The sequence below is a fragment of the Bufo bufo genome, chromosome 2 (assembly GCF_905171765.1).
Source record: "Bufo bufo chromosome 2, aBufBuf1.1, whole genome shotgun sequence".
NCBI classification, from domain to species: Eukaryota; Metazoa; Chordata; class Amphibia; order Anura; family Bufonidae; genus Bufo; species Bufo bufo.
This window is the reverse complement of record NC_053390.1, coordinates 84,118,603-84,133,869: the sequence shown is the minus strand read 5'-3', so window position 1 is coordinate 84,133,869 and position 15,267 is coordinate 84,118,603. Positions and strand designations below refer to the sequence as shown.

The following is a 15,267-nucleotide window of genomic DNA, read 5'->3' as shown; positions in this document are numbered from 1 at the left end:
GCCCCATCCAAATGGTTGTAGCAAACATCAGTCTTGATGAATCAGGGCAAATGGATTTGCAGAAAATATCAGCTGCTTGGACTTGACTGCAACTAGCCAATATACCATTGCACCCCCCCATGTCTCTTTCCAGATTCTGATGTCACCAGAAGCATGAGGAGACTTTTTATTACATCATACTAGTCCTCTGACCCTTCCAGGACAAGCAGTTCTTTTTTGGAGGGGTGCACAACATACTTTTTTCAGAAACAATGCCATGCGTATCTGTGGACTGTGCGCACAAGTAAGGGTACTTTCCCACTAGCGTTATTCTCTTCCGGCATAGAGTTCCGTCAAAAGGGCTCTATGCCGGAAAAGAACTGATCAGGCATATCCCAATGCATTCTGAATGGATAGAAATACGTTCAGTTTGCATCAGTATGCCTTCCGTTCGGTCACTGTCAGGCGCTGTGGCCGGATATAATACAGCAGCATGCTGCGGTATTATGTCCGTCCAAAATGCCTGATCCGGCTTTAATTCCCGTTGACTTGCATTAATGTCGAATCCGGCATTGCAAAACAACTGAAGAACGGATCCGTCCTTCGCATGACATGCGCAGACCGGGAAAACTGTGAAAAATACTGCAAGACGGATCCGTCCATTCGCATGACAAGCGGAGAGACGGATCCGTTCTTGCAATGCATTTGTAGACAGATCCGCACCGACGACGGAACTGCCTGCCGGATCACACTAACGCCAGAGTTGGCAAGGTGACATAGTGTGGAGGTGGAAGCAGCATGAGTAGGCCACAAACTGGTACAACGACAGAGTATGGAGGCGGCAGCAGCTTGACTAGGCCACCGAGTGGCACAATGACAGAGTCTGGAGGTGGCGGCAGCATCAAGAGGTGGTCATTGTTTTCATGTACTTTTTGTATATTTGTTGTTTCTAAATATATATATTTTCCTCACACTTTCAGACGTCACACGACATCATTTAGTCCATACAGCAAAAGGAGTTTTTCAGTCACCCATCATTTTTACAGGAGAAAACAAATTTGAAAGAAATTTTTTTGCCACTACGTCATTCGGTTCATACAGCAAAAGGAGTTTTGCAGTCACCCATCAATATTACCGGAAAAAAAACACTTTGAAAGAGTACAATGACAGAGTATGTAGATGGCAGCAGTATGATAAGGCCACCGAGTGGCAAGGTGACATAGTTTGGAGGTAGAGGCAGACTCCAGAAAGCACAGAGTGGAAAGGTGACATAGTGTGGAGATGGCAGCATTATGAGGAGATCAAAAGCAAGGTGACATAGTTTGGAGGTGGCGGCAGCATCAGGAGGCCACAGAGTGGTAAGGTGACATAGTGTGAATATGGCAGCAGCATGAGGAGACCACAGAGTGGCAAGGTGACATAGTGTGAATATTGCAGCAGCATCCAGAGACCACAGAGTGGCAAGGTGACATAGTTTGGAGGTGGCGGCAGCATCCGGAGACCACAGAGTGGCAGGGTGACATAGTGTGGAGATGGCAGCAGCATGAGGAGACCACAGAGTGGCAATGTGACATAAAGTGGAGATGGCAGCAGCATGAGGAGACCACAGACTGGCAAGGTGACATAGTTCAGAGATAGCGGCAGTATCAGGAGGTGAAAGAGTGGCAAGGTGACATAGTGTGGATATGGCGGCAGCATCCAGAGACCACAGAGTGGCAAGGTGACATAGTGTGGAGATGGCAGCAGCATGAGGAGATCACAGAGTGGCAAGGTGACTTAGTGTGGAGATGACAGCAGCATGAAGAGACTACAGAGTGGCAAGGTGACATAGTGTGGATATGGCGGCAGCATCCGGAGACCATCCGGAGTGGGCAATATTAAATGGTGCCATTAGAAAGTCCAACTTATCCTGCAAAAAATCCAAGGCCCCATACTATGTGACTGGAAAAATAAAAAAGTTATGGCTCTGGGAATGCAGGTAGTGAACGATAACGCAAAATCGGCAAGTCAAGAAGGGGTTGAAAAAATGTATTGGATTTGCATTCAGGAAAGGAGGAGCAAAGGACAGTAATCCAATTACATCCACAAAAGCAGCATAAAAGAAAGTGGCGAGCGAAATCTTGCTCTGGAGAGCTGCCAGAAAACATATCCTTCTCTCATCTCTCCTCCAAACGTGATATATGACAGATAATTGAACATATGTGAGCTCTCTCTCCATCTGCGGCTGAAGAACGCAGTCAATCAGATGCCGTCACTCGGAGACCGCTTTGTCTTGAGCCAGCATTTCAATAATGCGGCCTGTCACACAGTTGCGTATATGACAAACACAAATATGCTGAAGTCGTCCAGATTATTCATCTTCTACAACTGATTTCGGGGCCTTATCTTCCTAATGGTTAAGGTAAAATGGATTACACTTCAGAAGATAAAAGAAGAAATTGTGAGGATGCATGAGTATTCCCAAGCATTAATCCGGGCTTTGCAAAATGGCCTGTGCTGTGAATAATGACACAACTCAGTCGAGTCCATCTACCTGTTATAATAAGTGCCGCCGGAGGACAATAGCACGACCGTCTAGATAAGAAGAGCACAGTCCGCTGCTGTTGGGGACAGGATGGTTTATCTTTTACATTAAGATGGTGATAAAATATAATGGCCTCCAGACCACATGAACGTGACCTCTCATAGAGGATAATTGCCTTTCCAATTTAACAGGCCCCAAGACTAATCAAGCCGAATGCTGGGAGCATTATGACAGGCTAGTTTCATGTAAAGGATTGTAACCTCCAGCCACAATGGACGCTGCTCTGTGCACTAATCAGCTCGGTAACTGGCTCATTGCTTGTCTGAATGCTCTGCGGTCCTTGTAGTATTTCTGTACTTGATAATGGCATAAGGCCTCGTACACATAGTCCATAATTACCTTCTTACAATTCTATAGGTGCTTTAGGCCTCATGCACACAACCGTATCCATTTACGGGCCATGTGCATTATGCATTTTCCCGTTCCATACGTCCCTCCCTATGTTAAAACTGTCTATTCTTCTCTGCAAAACGGTCAAGAATAGGCAGGTTCTATCCATTTTGCGGGATGGAAGAAAATATGATCATGTGCATGGGACCAGTGTGTATATATATATATATATATATATATATATATAGGAAACGACGAAGTAGGACTGCACTCCAAAATAGTGATAAAACCAGCAGTAATTTATTCACCCATATTATGTGGGTGAATAAATTACTGCTGGTTTTATCACTATTTTGGAGTGCAGTCCTACTTCTTCGTTTCCTATACCATTGGGGATTGCCGCTACCCTGCGTTGGACCGTGCACCCGTACTCTGGTTGGTGTTCCCACTGGACTTTTTCTTTTATATATATATATATATATATATATATATTCACTAAATGCACTGAATGGTAGCATTGGTTTGACTAAATACAGCAGTATTATATGGCAGTATTATTTTGTCACTGCATGGCGGTGTTAGGAGGGTAATGTATAGTTTTATTATTTGTAAGCGGTTTGTATAGCAGCATTATTGAGCACTGTGCTGCAGTACAATGTATGATGCCTTGTATAGCGGTATTATGTGAAAACCATATGGTATTATTCATCCAGAAAGCATTATTTGCACTCTGTAGACCAGTATTATTTTCCCACTATATGTTAGTATGTTGGTGTTTTAGGGAGGATGTCTCCTGACATGTCTGTTTTACTAAATACTTATATTCAATGTCAATTGCCAGTAGATATGGTCATAACTTAGGACCCCCATGGTGAGCCACACTTCTGGGGGCAGCGAGCCATATGTAGCTCCTGAGCTAATAGTTAGGGACCACTGTTGTATAGGAACATGTACATATGGGTTGTTTATGGCAGAATTACTGTATTTTGTCAGCAGCAACCCACCGGGGGAGGAGGTGAAGATGAGAGTGGTAGTTGTGGCCCCCATATGGCCACGTATTGGCAGCTATAATGATGGTAGTAATAGTACATGAGTCTATCTCTCTCTAAGTATGCTTCTCAATGTTCCTGAATAATCGCAGGCGTGCAACACAATTCTTATTAACTTCCTCTGCAATGCCCAGTCTGAGAGGTGCAGGTGCTAGACCAGTTGACCAGGACATCTCTAAAGTGTAGAAGGTATCAGAGATAGTTAACCTTTTTACACATGCAGTGAAGTCTTAGTCCCATAAATGAGTTGTACAGTCGTGGCCAAAAGTTTTGAGAATTACAAAAATATTGGAAATTGGAAAAGTTGCTGCTTAAGTTTTTATAATAGCAATTTGCATATACTCCAGAATTTTATGAAGAGTGATCAGATGAATTGCATAGTCCTTCTTTGCCATGAATATTAACTTAATCCCAAAAGAACCTTTCCACTGCATTTCATTGCTGTCATTAAAGGACCTGCTGAGTTCATTTCAGTAATCGTCTTGTTAATTCAGGTGAGAATGATGACGAGCACAAGGCTGGAGATCATTATGTCAGGCTGATTGGGTTAAAATGGCAGACTTGACATGTTAAAAGGAGGGTGATGCTTGAAATCATTGTTCTTCCATTGTTAACCATGGTGACCTGCAAAGAAACGCGTGCAGCCATCATTGCGTTGCATAAAAATGGCTTCTCAGGCCAGGATATTGTGGCTACTAAGATTGCACCTCAATCAACAATTTATAGGATCATCAAGAACTTCAAGGAAAGAGGTTCAATTCTTGTTAAGAAGGCTTCAGGGCGTCCAAGAAAGTCCAGCAAGCGCCAGGATCATCTCCTAAAGAGGATTCAGCTGCTGGATTGGAGTGCCACCAGTGCAGAGCTTGCTCAGGAATGGCAGCAGGCAGATGTGAGCGCATATGCACGCACAGTGAGGCGAAGACTTTTGGAAGATGGCCTGGTGTCAAGAAGGCCAGAAAAGAAGCCACTTCTCTCCAAAAAAAACATCAGGGACAGATTGATCTTCTGCAGAAAGTATGATGAATGGACTGCTGAGGACTGGGGCAAAGTCATATTCTCCAATGAAGCCTCTTTCCGATTGTTTGGGGCATCTGGAAAAAGGCTTGTTCGGAGAAGAAAAGGTGAGCGCTACCATCAGTCCTGTGTCATGCCAACAGTAAAGCATCCTGAGACCATTCATGTGTGGGGTTGCTTCTCATCCAAGGGAGTGGGCTCACTCACAATTTTGCCCAAAAACACAGCCATGAATAAAGAATGGTACCAAAACACCCTCCAACTGCAACTTCTTCCAACAATCCAACAACAGTTTGGTGAAGAACAATGCATTTTCCAGCACTATGGAGCACCGTGTCAAAAGGCAAAAGTGATAACTAAGTGGCTCGGGGACCAAAGCGTTGACATTTTGGGTCCATGGCCTGGAAACTCCCCAGATCTTAATCCCATTGAGAACTTGTGGTCAATCCTCAAAAGGCGGGTGGACAAACAAAAACCCACTAATTCTGACAAACTCCAAGAAGTGATTATGAAAGAATGGGTTGCTATCAGTCAGGATTTGGCCCAGAAGTTGATTGAGAGCATGCCCAGTCGAATTGCAGAGGTCCTGAAAAAGATAGGCCAACACTGCAAATACTGACTCTTTGCATAAATGTCATGTAATTGTCGATAAAAGCCTTTGAAATGTATGAAGTACGTGTAATTATATTTCACTACATCACAGAAACAACTGAAACAAAGATCTAAAAGCAGTTTAGCAGCAAACTTTGTGAAAACTAATATTTTTGTCATTCTCAAAACTTTTGTCCACGTCTGTACTTTACTGTCTGTCCAAAGCACGACCCCACAATTCTCAACCATCACCTCTCAGGGGTATTCTCTCGGTGTCCATCAGTTTTTACTGGAAGTACAGTTTCAGGGATAGAGCTTCCTTACATTAGGCCTAGTTCTGTGGAGCTCTTACAGTAACGTCCTCTGTCCAGGCTGCAAACTCTGAACTCCTTAGCAGGAGGTGGGTCTAGCCCATCTCCTAGCACCTAACTACAAGACTGCCAGACTTAATTCTATGCTGCCCATAATCACACACAAAGAATACACAGGAAAATAAGTGTTTTTAACAACAAATCACATTTAACTCAGTAGCATTAAATTAACTCTTGTGATCGTCTGGGACACTGCGTCAGCATCACAATCTACAGTTATATCACAATTTATTGTAATTATTCTGACAGTATGGGGGGAATTTATCAAGCCCTGTATGCCAGAATTCTGGCTTCAAAAAGTGACAAATCGTGGGCTTTGCAAATCTTTCGGGACATACAGAAAAATTTAGCCATTTTTTTTTTTTAGCACTGCACTTTCCAGCACCACCTACATATATGGAGTGAAAATTTGGTCAGGATTTTAGAGTAGATCAGTTTTTAGTCACATTTAGTGTGACTTTTAAAAAAGTTGTAATTCCATGGCAGGCATCCCACGGGCATGCTTTCACTGAAATGGGCGCAACACATTGCTCTTGCTTCAAATGTATTACTACCATGTGCAGAACCGGCGTCAGCACCCGGCATACCCAGGCAAGTGTCAGAGCGCTGCACTTTTCACTTTTTTAAGACACAGTGCATCTTATAAAGCGAATACTAGTGAGTGTTTCCATTATGGAAGCACTCACTAGTCTGCAGGAGGTGGGGGAGTGAAGCACTGTGAGCGCTGTACTTACCCCGGTCTCCTTCAGGTTGTGCTTCAGTGTCCTGACTGCCTACAGCTTTAGGACGTAGTACACACACTATGACCTGAAGCTGCAGCCAGTCAGGTGACTGTGCATAGGCGGGCCCCGAGAAGACGAGGGAGTGAGACTGCAGGGGAGAACGCCAGACTGGGAGAGTGGAGGCAGAGCAGGAGAGTTTATTTATTTTGAAGTCTGATCTGAGGTCTGATACTTGAGGGGACTGACATGGCAGTCTAATAGGGGTCGGATCTGAGGTCTGATATGGAGCCCTGTCTCATACAGAGTCTTGATCTAAGGTATCACATGGAGGTCTAACGGGGGTCTGATATGGGGGTGGGTCTGACATAGTGTCCTGATCTGAGGTCTGATATGGGGTCTCACATGGAGGTCTAAAGGGGGTCTGATATGAGGTCTGATATGGGGGGTCTGACATGCAGGTCTAATGGGGGTCTAATCTGAGGCCTGAAACTGGGTTCTGATCTGAGGTCTGACATGGAGGTCTAAAGAGGGTCTGATATGTGGTCTGATATGGGAGGGTCTCATGTGAGGTTTTATATGGGGGTCTGATCTGAGAATCTGTTATGGAGGTCTGAGCATCTGATATGTACTGATGCACATTATAAGGGGGTAGTTTTTGTACTGGTGCACATTATAGGGGTATTTTTTGTGTTGGCTCACATTATTAGGGGGTATTTTTTGTACTGGTGCACAGGCTCTGTCTACTATATTTGGCAATGTCTATAATACATGCAGTTTCATTGCCGCATGCGTTGTGCAAAATGCCACAAGGGGGCCCACTGAGTCTTTATTTCCCAAGGGCCCACATGAACCTGGAGTTGGCCCTGACCATGTGCCATTTTCATACATTTGGTGCAGGTATGCATAGCTACTGCAATCTACTGCAATTTAAAAACTAACTCACAATACTAACTCAGAGAATGAAATACTGAGCACTTACCTCCCTGAGAGGATCGTTCAGCTCACTGAGAATATTGTCCTCATCGAAGATCTTTCCTTGGTACCTATGCTCATAATAATCGTGTATCTTCTGTCGCATGTCAGAAGGCAGTTTATGAAATGACATGTACTGTTCCACTTGTTTGTACTGTGAAAATACAAGACAGATATAAGGTTGTTAGATAATAGATACCTTTCTATGATATAATGGTGTTATCGACGGGTTCAGCATTGTGTTAGTTAGGGACTTTAGGATATGCGATGGATATGACATAAGTTGTGTCCCAACAAAAATCTGCTTCACTGCAAGGAAATATGAGATGACTTCATCCATTGGTTCAAACTACGTGGACCTCCTGGAATATCTTCAATCCTGCCCAACACATTTTCCAGTAGTTACAGATTATCAATGATTATCAGTTGTTTTTCAGTAATATGACCTAATAATACGTTCTACATCCAAACTCCACAGACAAGTAGGAAGTTGGGAAATCATTTTTTTTCCATAAGATTTGGAAAATTGGTGGGTTCTGTGCCCACCACCACTCTTCTGCTGGTGGGCACGGCCACCCCTTGCTGAGCTGCTTCATAGCTCCAGGGCTCCGGTGTCCTTCTACTCTAGTGGATAGAAACACCAGGCAGGAGAAGAATGCTGTGTAGTGGTTAAAAGTGAAGACCATGGGGCTACTTAGATAATTCCCAAGGGAGTAGACCCAAGTCAAATTCACAGCGGACCCACATTCACTTCGTTTCACTATGAACTATGAGTTCAGTCTCCCGCAGTTGATGGGCCACCTGTATTTGCAATGCAGGATACCATGTCAGGACACCCTATTACCTGTGTTCATACTACTGCCATATAATATAGAGTGCACATAAATCTATGTAAATGATGTCACAAAAGACTGTCCACACACTCAATTCACTTTCCTCCACTAGACTGCTAATATCTAATATTAGGTGCAAGCAGAGTCTATATTCTGTGCTATGCCTAGTACAAAGCCTGCGGAGGCGGCGCAGTAAACGGGGTGATCTCTTTGGTCTCATACACTGCCCCGTAAGCCCCCACGTTAAGCAAAACACATTGGGACATTTTTGCTTTATACAGCTATACCAAGGATGACTTTGAATTGCTATTTTGATCAGTGACAGTGATTTGACAAATGTCATTAAAGGGGTGATGTCATAAAGACAAGCCTTCTTTGAAATGAAACCGCTGTAAGTCCTGCTTAAAGGGAATCTGTCACCAGCATATTATCAATTTTTTTTTTTCATGAATCCATGTGTAATAAACTACCTTATATCCAGATGTCTTGTTCTTTTTATTGCGAGTCTTGTCATTTCTTCATAAAAAGGCTTTTTGTGATATGCAAATCAAGCTGTAAGGAGCCCAGAGGGGCGTTCTTCTTTCTCCACGGTGCCCAGGAACGCCCCTCTGAAGTGCCGTGCCCGCCGAAATTTGAAAACGAATACCTCCTACAAGTTCATCTAAATCGCCTCCCAGAGGCGCGGCTGAGTGCTCAAACCCCCTCCCCCCCAGCGCCGCGCTCTGCGGCAAACACCCCGAACCTCCTCTCGCCGCATCCTAAATCCCGCGCAGGCGCAGTGCCGGCGATTTCCTGCGCCTGCGCAATGATAAAAAGACTGAGGGCAACAGCGTCACTGGGACCGGCGAATGCCCAGTGACGCTGTTGAAGCTGTTGCCCTCAGTCTTTTTATCATTGCGCAGGCGCAGGAAATCGCCGGCACTGCGCCTGCGCAGGATTTAGGATGCGGCGAGAGGAGGTTCGGGGTGTTTGCCGCAGAGCGCGGCGCTGGGGGGGAGGGGGTTTGAGCACTCAGCCGCACTAATGGCTGCCCAAGTTTTATGGAATTGTAAATGCTTAAAATGATAGGAGAACTCCCTGTGATGAATTGCCACTGTTGAGAATTATTAATATTTATTACCTGATAGGTATAATCTTAACACATTTTTTTCCCCATTAATATCAAGTGAAAAAACAAGAGAAATGAAATGAATAGTATGACTTATCAAAGCTGACACCAAGCAATTTACTTGGAGTATTGCAGCTGAGAACAAATAAGATCTACACAACGAATCAAACTCATGCTGTCACCCCAAAATACTGAAAAGCTGTCACTCACACTGGGAAGTGATTGAAACACCTATATTATCGCACATGGATAGCCGCCTACCACACTGTAATCACCGCCATGAAATACCAGGCTGCAGACTATGCTGGAAACGTATATTTTTCATGAAAATAACGATTATAAAACTGCTGTTCTCAGGTTCTCCCTATGAAATCCTTCAGCTGATTAGTTTTCAGATCATACCCAGCTTCAGTGCTGTATTTTTATGGTGGCTTGTTAATAGGTTACGCAGCCTGTTGATCCGATGCAACAGATGCTGCATGCTGTGGATCTTTGAGGTGTGTGGGACGCCCCCTTACTGATGCTTATTTGCCTCAGTAAATGAAAAAAAAAAAAAATGATAATATTTTTGCTCTACAAAGTTATAGTGGAAATCATCACTATGGCTCTCTTCTTTCTGGTATGCATATGTGCTGCCATGTTGTACTGTATACTGTATCGCCCCATGAGAAGGGCTTACCTGGATAGTTAAGTCAGGGCATGGCCTCCCGACCATGATGACAGCAGGTGTTTCAGCCCTAGTACCTTTTTCCACCAGGTCAGTCAGTGGCAGGTTCCAACATGTGGGAACCCCTAATGACTTTAGGACCATGCGCTGATGAGATATACATCACTGGGAGTGACTGAAGGACCTGATAAGTACAGTTGTGGCCAAAAGTTGTTGTCACTAAGTTTGCGGCTTCATTTTTTACGGTGACAATTCGCATTAACTCTAAAGAGTGATGAATTGCAATTCATTGTAAAATCATTTCTTGCCATAAAAATTAATAAAAATAAATAAATTCCACTGCATTTCAGCCCTGCCACAAAATGGCCTGCTAAAATCATTTCAGTGATCTTCTCATTAGCTCGGGAGAAAGTGTTAATGAGGACAAGGCAGCTGATATTACTCTGTTATGCTTTAAAAGAGGGTGGTGCTTAAAATCATTGTCTTCTTTTGCTAACCATGGTTACCTCCAAGGAAAAACGCAGTCATCACTGCTTTGCATCAAAAGGGCTCCCCAAGCATTGCTGCTTGTAACATTGCTGCTTGTAAGATTGCGTTTATCAATTTTATTGGATTATCAATAACGTCAAGGAGAGAGGTTTAACTGTTGTGAAGAAAGCTTTAGGGTGCAAAAGAAAGTCCAGCAAATTCCAGGACGATCTCCTAAAGAGTATTCAGCTATAGGATCAGGTCACCACCAGCGCAGAGGAATGGCAGCAGGCAGGTGTGAGTGCATCTGCACACAAAATGAGGAAAAGGTTCTTTGTGGATAGCATGGTGTCAAGAATGGCAGCATAGAGGCCACATTTCTCCAAGGAAAACATCAAGGAAAGACTGACATTTTGCAAAAAGTACAGGGATAGGACTGCAGAGGACTGTGGTAATTTTTTCTAATGAAGTATTTTTCAGTCTTTTGGGAACATCCGAAAAAATGCTTGTCCTGAGAAGGAAAAATGAGCGCTACCATAAGTCCTGTGTTATGCCAAAAGTAATGCATCTTCAGAACATTCATGTGCGGGGTTGCTTCTCATCCAAGGGGATGGGCTCACTCACAATTTTGCCTAAGACTAGTGCCATGAATAAAGAATATGATCAAAACCTCCTCCAAAATCAACTTCTCCCAACCATCTAGTAGCATTCTGGTTAAGAACAATACTGGGAAATTTTATAGATGGCCAATGCCCAGGGGATCACCTGAGCAATCCTCATGGTCGCCAGACACATACATAAAGATCTGATGCTCTCAGCAATAATTAATTAATGCTGCACTATGGTATTGCAGGACATGCTATGGCTTATGTTGGCCCTGTCTACTTGTGTTGCCCTGCCTTATGTGAATTTGGACTCTCCTACAACATGGAGCCACTTTTAGGTTTTTTCCAGGTCTACTTTAAGTTCCCAGTCCTGCCCTGAGCACCATGTCACAAGGCAAAAGCGAACATTTTGGGTCAATGGCCAGAAAACTCACCAGATCTCAATCTCATTAAAAACCTGTGGTCAATACTCAATAAATGGGTGAACAAACAAAAACACAGAAATATTGATACCCTCCAAGCACTGATTAGGTAATTATGTGTTGTCATTAGTCAGGATTTGGTTCAGTGAAAATATTGAGTCTTTGCCTGAACTTGCAATTTGCATTTGTCAATGAAAGTTTAATTAAAAAACATCTGAAATTCTTATAATTGTACTTCAGTATACCACCGAAACATCTAACAAAAAGATCGAAAAACACTGAAGCAGCAAACTTTCTGAAAACCAAAATTTGTGTCAGTCTCAAAAATTCTGGCCAAGACTGTAGAACTCGATTGGCACCAAAAGATTGTTAAGTATATGCCTGTGTTGCGCACTGTGGATGGTTGGGACCTCAAGGTGATGCTGAAAAAGACAGGCACGCAATGGACCATTGTGCTTGCATAGGGCTAAGATAGCCGAGTGGAGGAGTATCGAGGTTGTGCAGGAGCGGGAACTACAGAAGAAGTGGATCTGTAGAGAAGTAATGCCTGCCTTGGTCTAAGACAGTGATGCCCAACCTACGGCCCACAGGCTAAATCCGAATATGTGCCCTCTTCACAGCAGTAATGCTCACACATGTCCCCTCACAGTAATAATGGCCAGATATGTGCCCTCTTCACAGCAGTAATGCTCACACGTGCCCCTCACAGTGTTTGCATTTCTTTCTGGCAAAGCTACCTGGTTCTGGACCGTGAAATTTATACTAAGTCTAGTGCGACCCTCAGACGAAAAATGGTTGGGCACCACTGGTCTAAGAGAAGAGAGGGAGTGGGTAGCTAAGAGGAGAAGGGGTCCAGCCCATTATGACGGTGGCTGTTGAGAAACAGACAGAAAGACTGTAAAGGATAGTGGCAACAGAGCACCATCATATCAAGTGTCTGATTGGACCCAGTGTGAGTGGAAGTATCACCCTAGGCTTGTTGGACAAGTACCACTAATTTGCTCATTTCACCCAACCTGTGGGTGACTGTGCCCTACGGTATTTCTCCTGAGAAGGCATTCTCCTTGTTTAAGAGACTGGGTTCTGCTGAATGGCTGCACTAGGCTTGGAACCATCTCCCCATCTGGACAGCTCTGGCATTAGTTTATTCCATGGGGGAACTTAGGATTGGTGATGATAAATTACAAAATATCTGATACTTCCTTTCTCTAACACCATAAGACAGGGTAGAGTCAGGAGGCACCGATACACATAACAAGATTGGCCAGTCCCACCAAAATCTGTTTGGATGACTTTTCCCTAAAATGTTGGGGCCTTTCAGAGGTTAGCTGCAGACCTATAGACAACTATGCATCATATATATTATAATATCATGCCAGAGGAGACACCAAGCTCTGCTACATCTGTCTCTGTTTTCTCCTTATTATGTGCCTCCTGCTTACTGTCTGGCACATCTTCTATATTCAGGTTGTTCTCACTTGTTGCAGTTTTTTGATTCACTGCTGCTGGGTTTATAAAGAAAAGCTGATTGTCAGCAGCCACAATCACGTGCAGAACCCCAGAATCAATTACCACTTCTTTGTAGTACACACGCTGTTCTAAATAGTGCGATGTGTTCTCAACTTTTTACTGACAGTTTCACCACTGTATGATTTTACTGCAGAAATAAATCTTTTCACTTTAATGACTGTCTGCAATATATTATATTGGCTACTTTGTTATATGCCTATGCCTGCTTCTGTTATCCTGTTGCCATAGTGTTTCTTTTATGCAGTTTTTGGCTTCGGCTGCTGCTCCTGTATTCACTGTGTGAACCTTGTATTTGTGTAAATAAAGTTAAATGATTTGAACTGACATTCCGCTGTATGGCCACTAGGGGGCATTGTTTTCTAAGCACAGCTAACAGATTGTATTTCAATATTTATGTGGTGTTAACTCTCAGAGGTGGGGTCTCAAGCCTGGAAAGGAAGTGATGCTGCAGCCATCTTAGAGTGAGCCAAGGGGAGCTGATTGTGTCCATTACTGAATTGCTGCCAGGAACACAGATGAGAGCTGAGGAGTAAAGCCACAGACACTGCTTGTTGGAGAAAGCCTTGTTCCGTCCACAGTCACCAGCTTATAGAAAGCAGACCCAGGTCCGTAAGACTAATGGTGCACGCATCTCATACAGTTTTGGCACCTTGGATCCTAGAGACTGAGACCAGGCCTGTAGTCAGTTAGGTTTGCTGCTTGTGTCAGGTCACAAGGATTTTACTTTTTAAAGTGTCAGTTCACACCGGAGAGCTGATAAGCTTCACAACAAATTCAACCCAGGCTGGTGTATTCAGGAGAAACATTATAGGCACATGCTGTTTGATCAGTTGTTGGAGGGGGGTAATACTAAAGCATGTAATAAGATTGTAAGCTGTTGTGCTGTACTGCAGACTAGCCCACACCACACACCCAAATAATTGTTCCTGATTCTAGGGTTATAACAGGTAAGGTGTGGCTGGTCTATTAGAGCCCGCCAGTAGGTAAAAGCTTACCCCCCTGGATGTGTAATATGATATATGTATAGATGTTGATGATCATTGCCTTACCAGGATTGCAATGCGCTCCCCAGATCATAAGTAACTGGCACTTCCAGGATCACATGTTTGAGCCTAGCCCGGTTACTACCCACAATATATGCGGATTGTGCATGCACAGTCAGGCAGCCTTGGATGCTTTGAGCAGTCTGCGCCCGAGGGCTGCCTGACTGCACAGTCCTGGTAAGGCAATGATTATCATCTATACATCATATTACACATCTACGGGGGCAAAATAAAAATAAAAATAAAAAACTGAATAATCCCTTTAATAATGTTGTGGGTTTTTTGGCCCTACGTGCTCCTGCTTGCAGTGCCAGTCGGCAGGATCAGGATGTCACACTGACTGTAATGTTACATATAGGGGATTTCTTGTTGGTGCCATCTAGGGTCAGCACTCATCTGACATACATGCATCTATATGGTTATGTTTTCTGTGCCCACTGCCCTCTGTCTCTCTGCAGTTGGCATGAAATTACAGCATGTGTAATTATATAACAGCCTAACCTTCATTACTGAGAGCCCTTCTTCATTTCCTAGTAGATATTTATATTCCCTTGATATCAATCCAGTGCTTAAATGTCCCTGTCATTAACCTTTTGTAACGACTCCTCATTAGAATTTGTGTATTTCATATAAATAAATGCAAAAGTATTTTATAAATGGTAGATGGTTCCAAACCATTTTAAAGAGAGCCTGTCACTTCAAATTCAGTTTCAAGTAAGCATACGTATCTTGTAGGGTAGGTTCTCTGAAACATTACCAATTTCAGATATATCTACAAGGAAATGAAAAGGGCTCATGAAGGTTAATGAGTTATATAATTACATGTACCATACTATGCCAACTGAAGAGCATGCAGGGGCAGCGAGACAGAGGGCAGGGGGCAGAGAAAACATAAGCTGATAAATACATGTATTTCAGATGAATGCTGACCTTATATGGCACCAACAAGAAATCCCTTATATGAAAGGGAAACAGTGAG

General features: G+C 43.5%; 1 protein-coding gene across 1 annotated transcript in view; it reads right to left on the bottom strand.

Annotated features, from left to right (window-relative positions):
* The window catches only part of HCN1 (hyperpolarization activated cyclic nucleotide gated potassium channel 1), a 465,956-nt gene that overhangs the window by 64,303 nt on the left and 386,386 nt on the right, over window positions 1-15,267 (bottom strand). Inside the window, exon 5 of the mRNA XM_040421267.1 lies at window positions 7,620-7,766. Coding sequence (XP_040277201.1) covers window positions 7,620-7,766 — 147 coding nt within the window. The remainder of the gene's footprint in view (window positions 1-7,619; window positions 7,767-15,267) is intronic.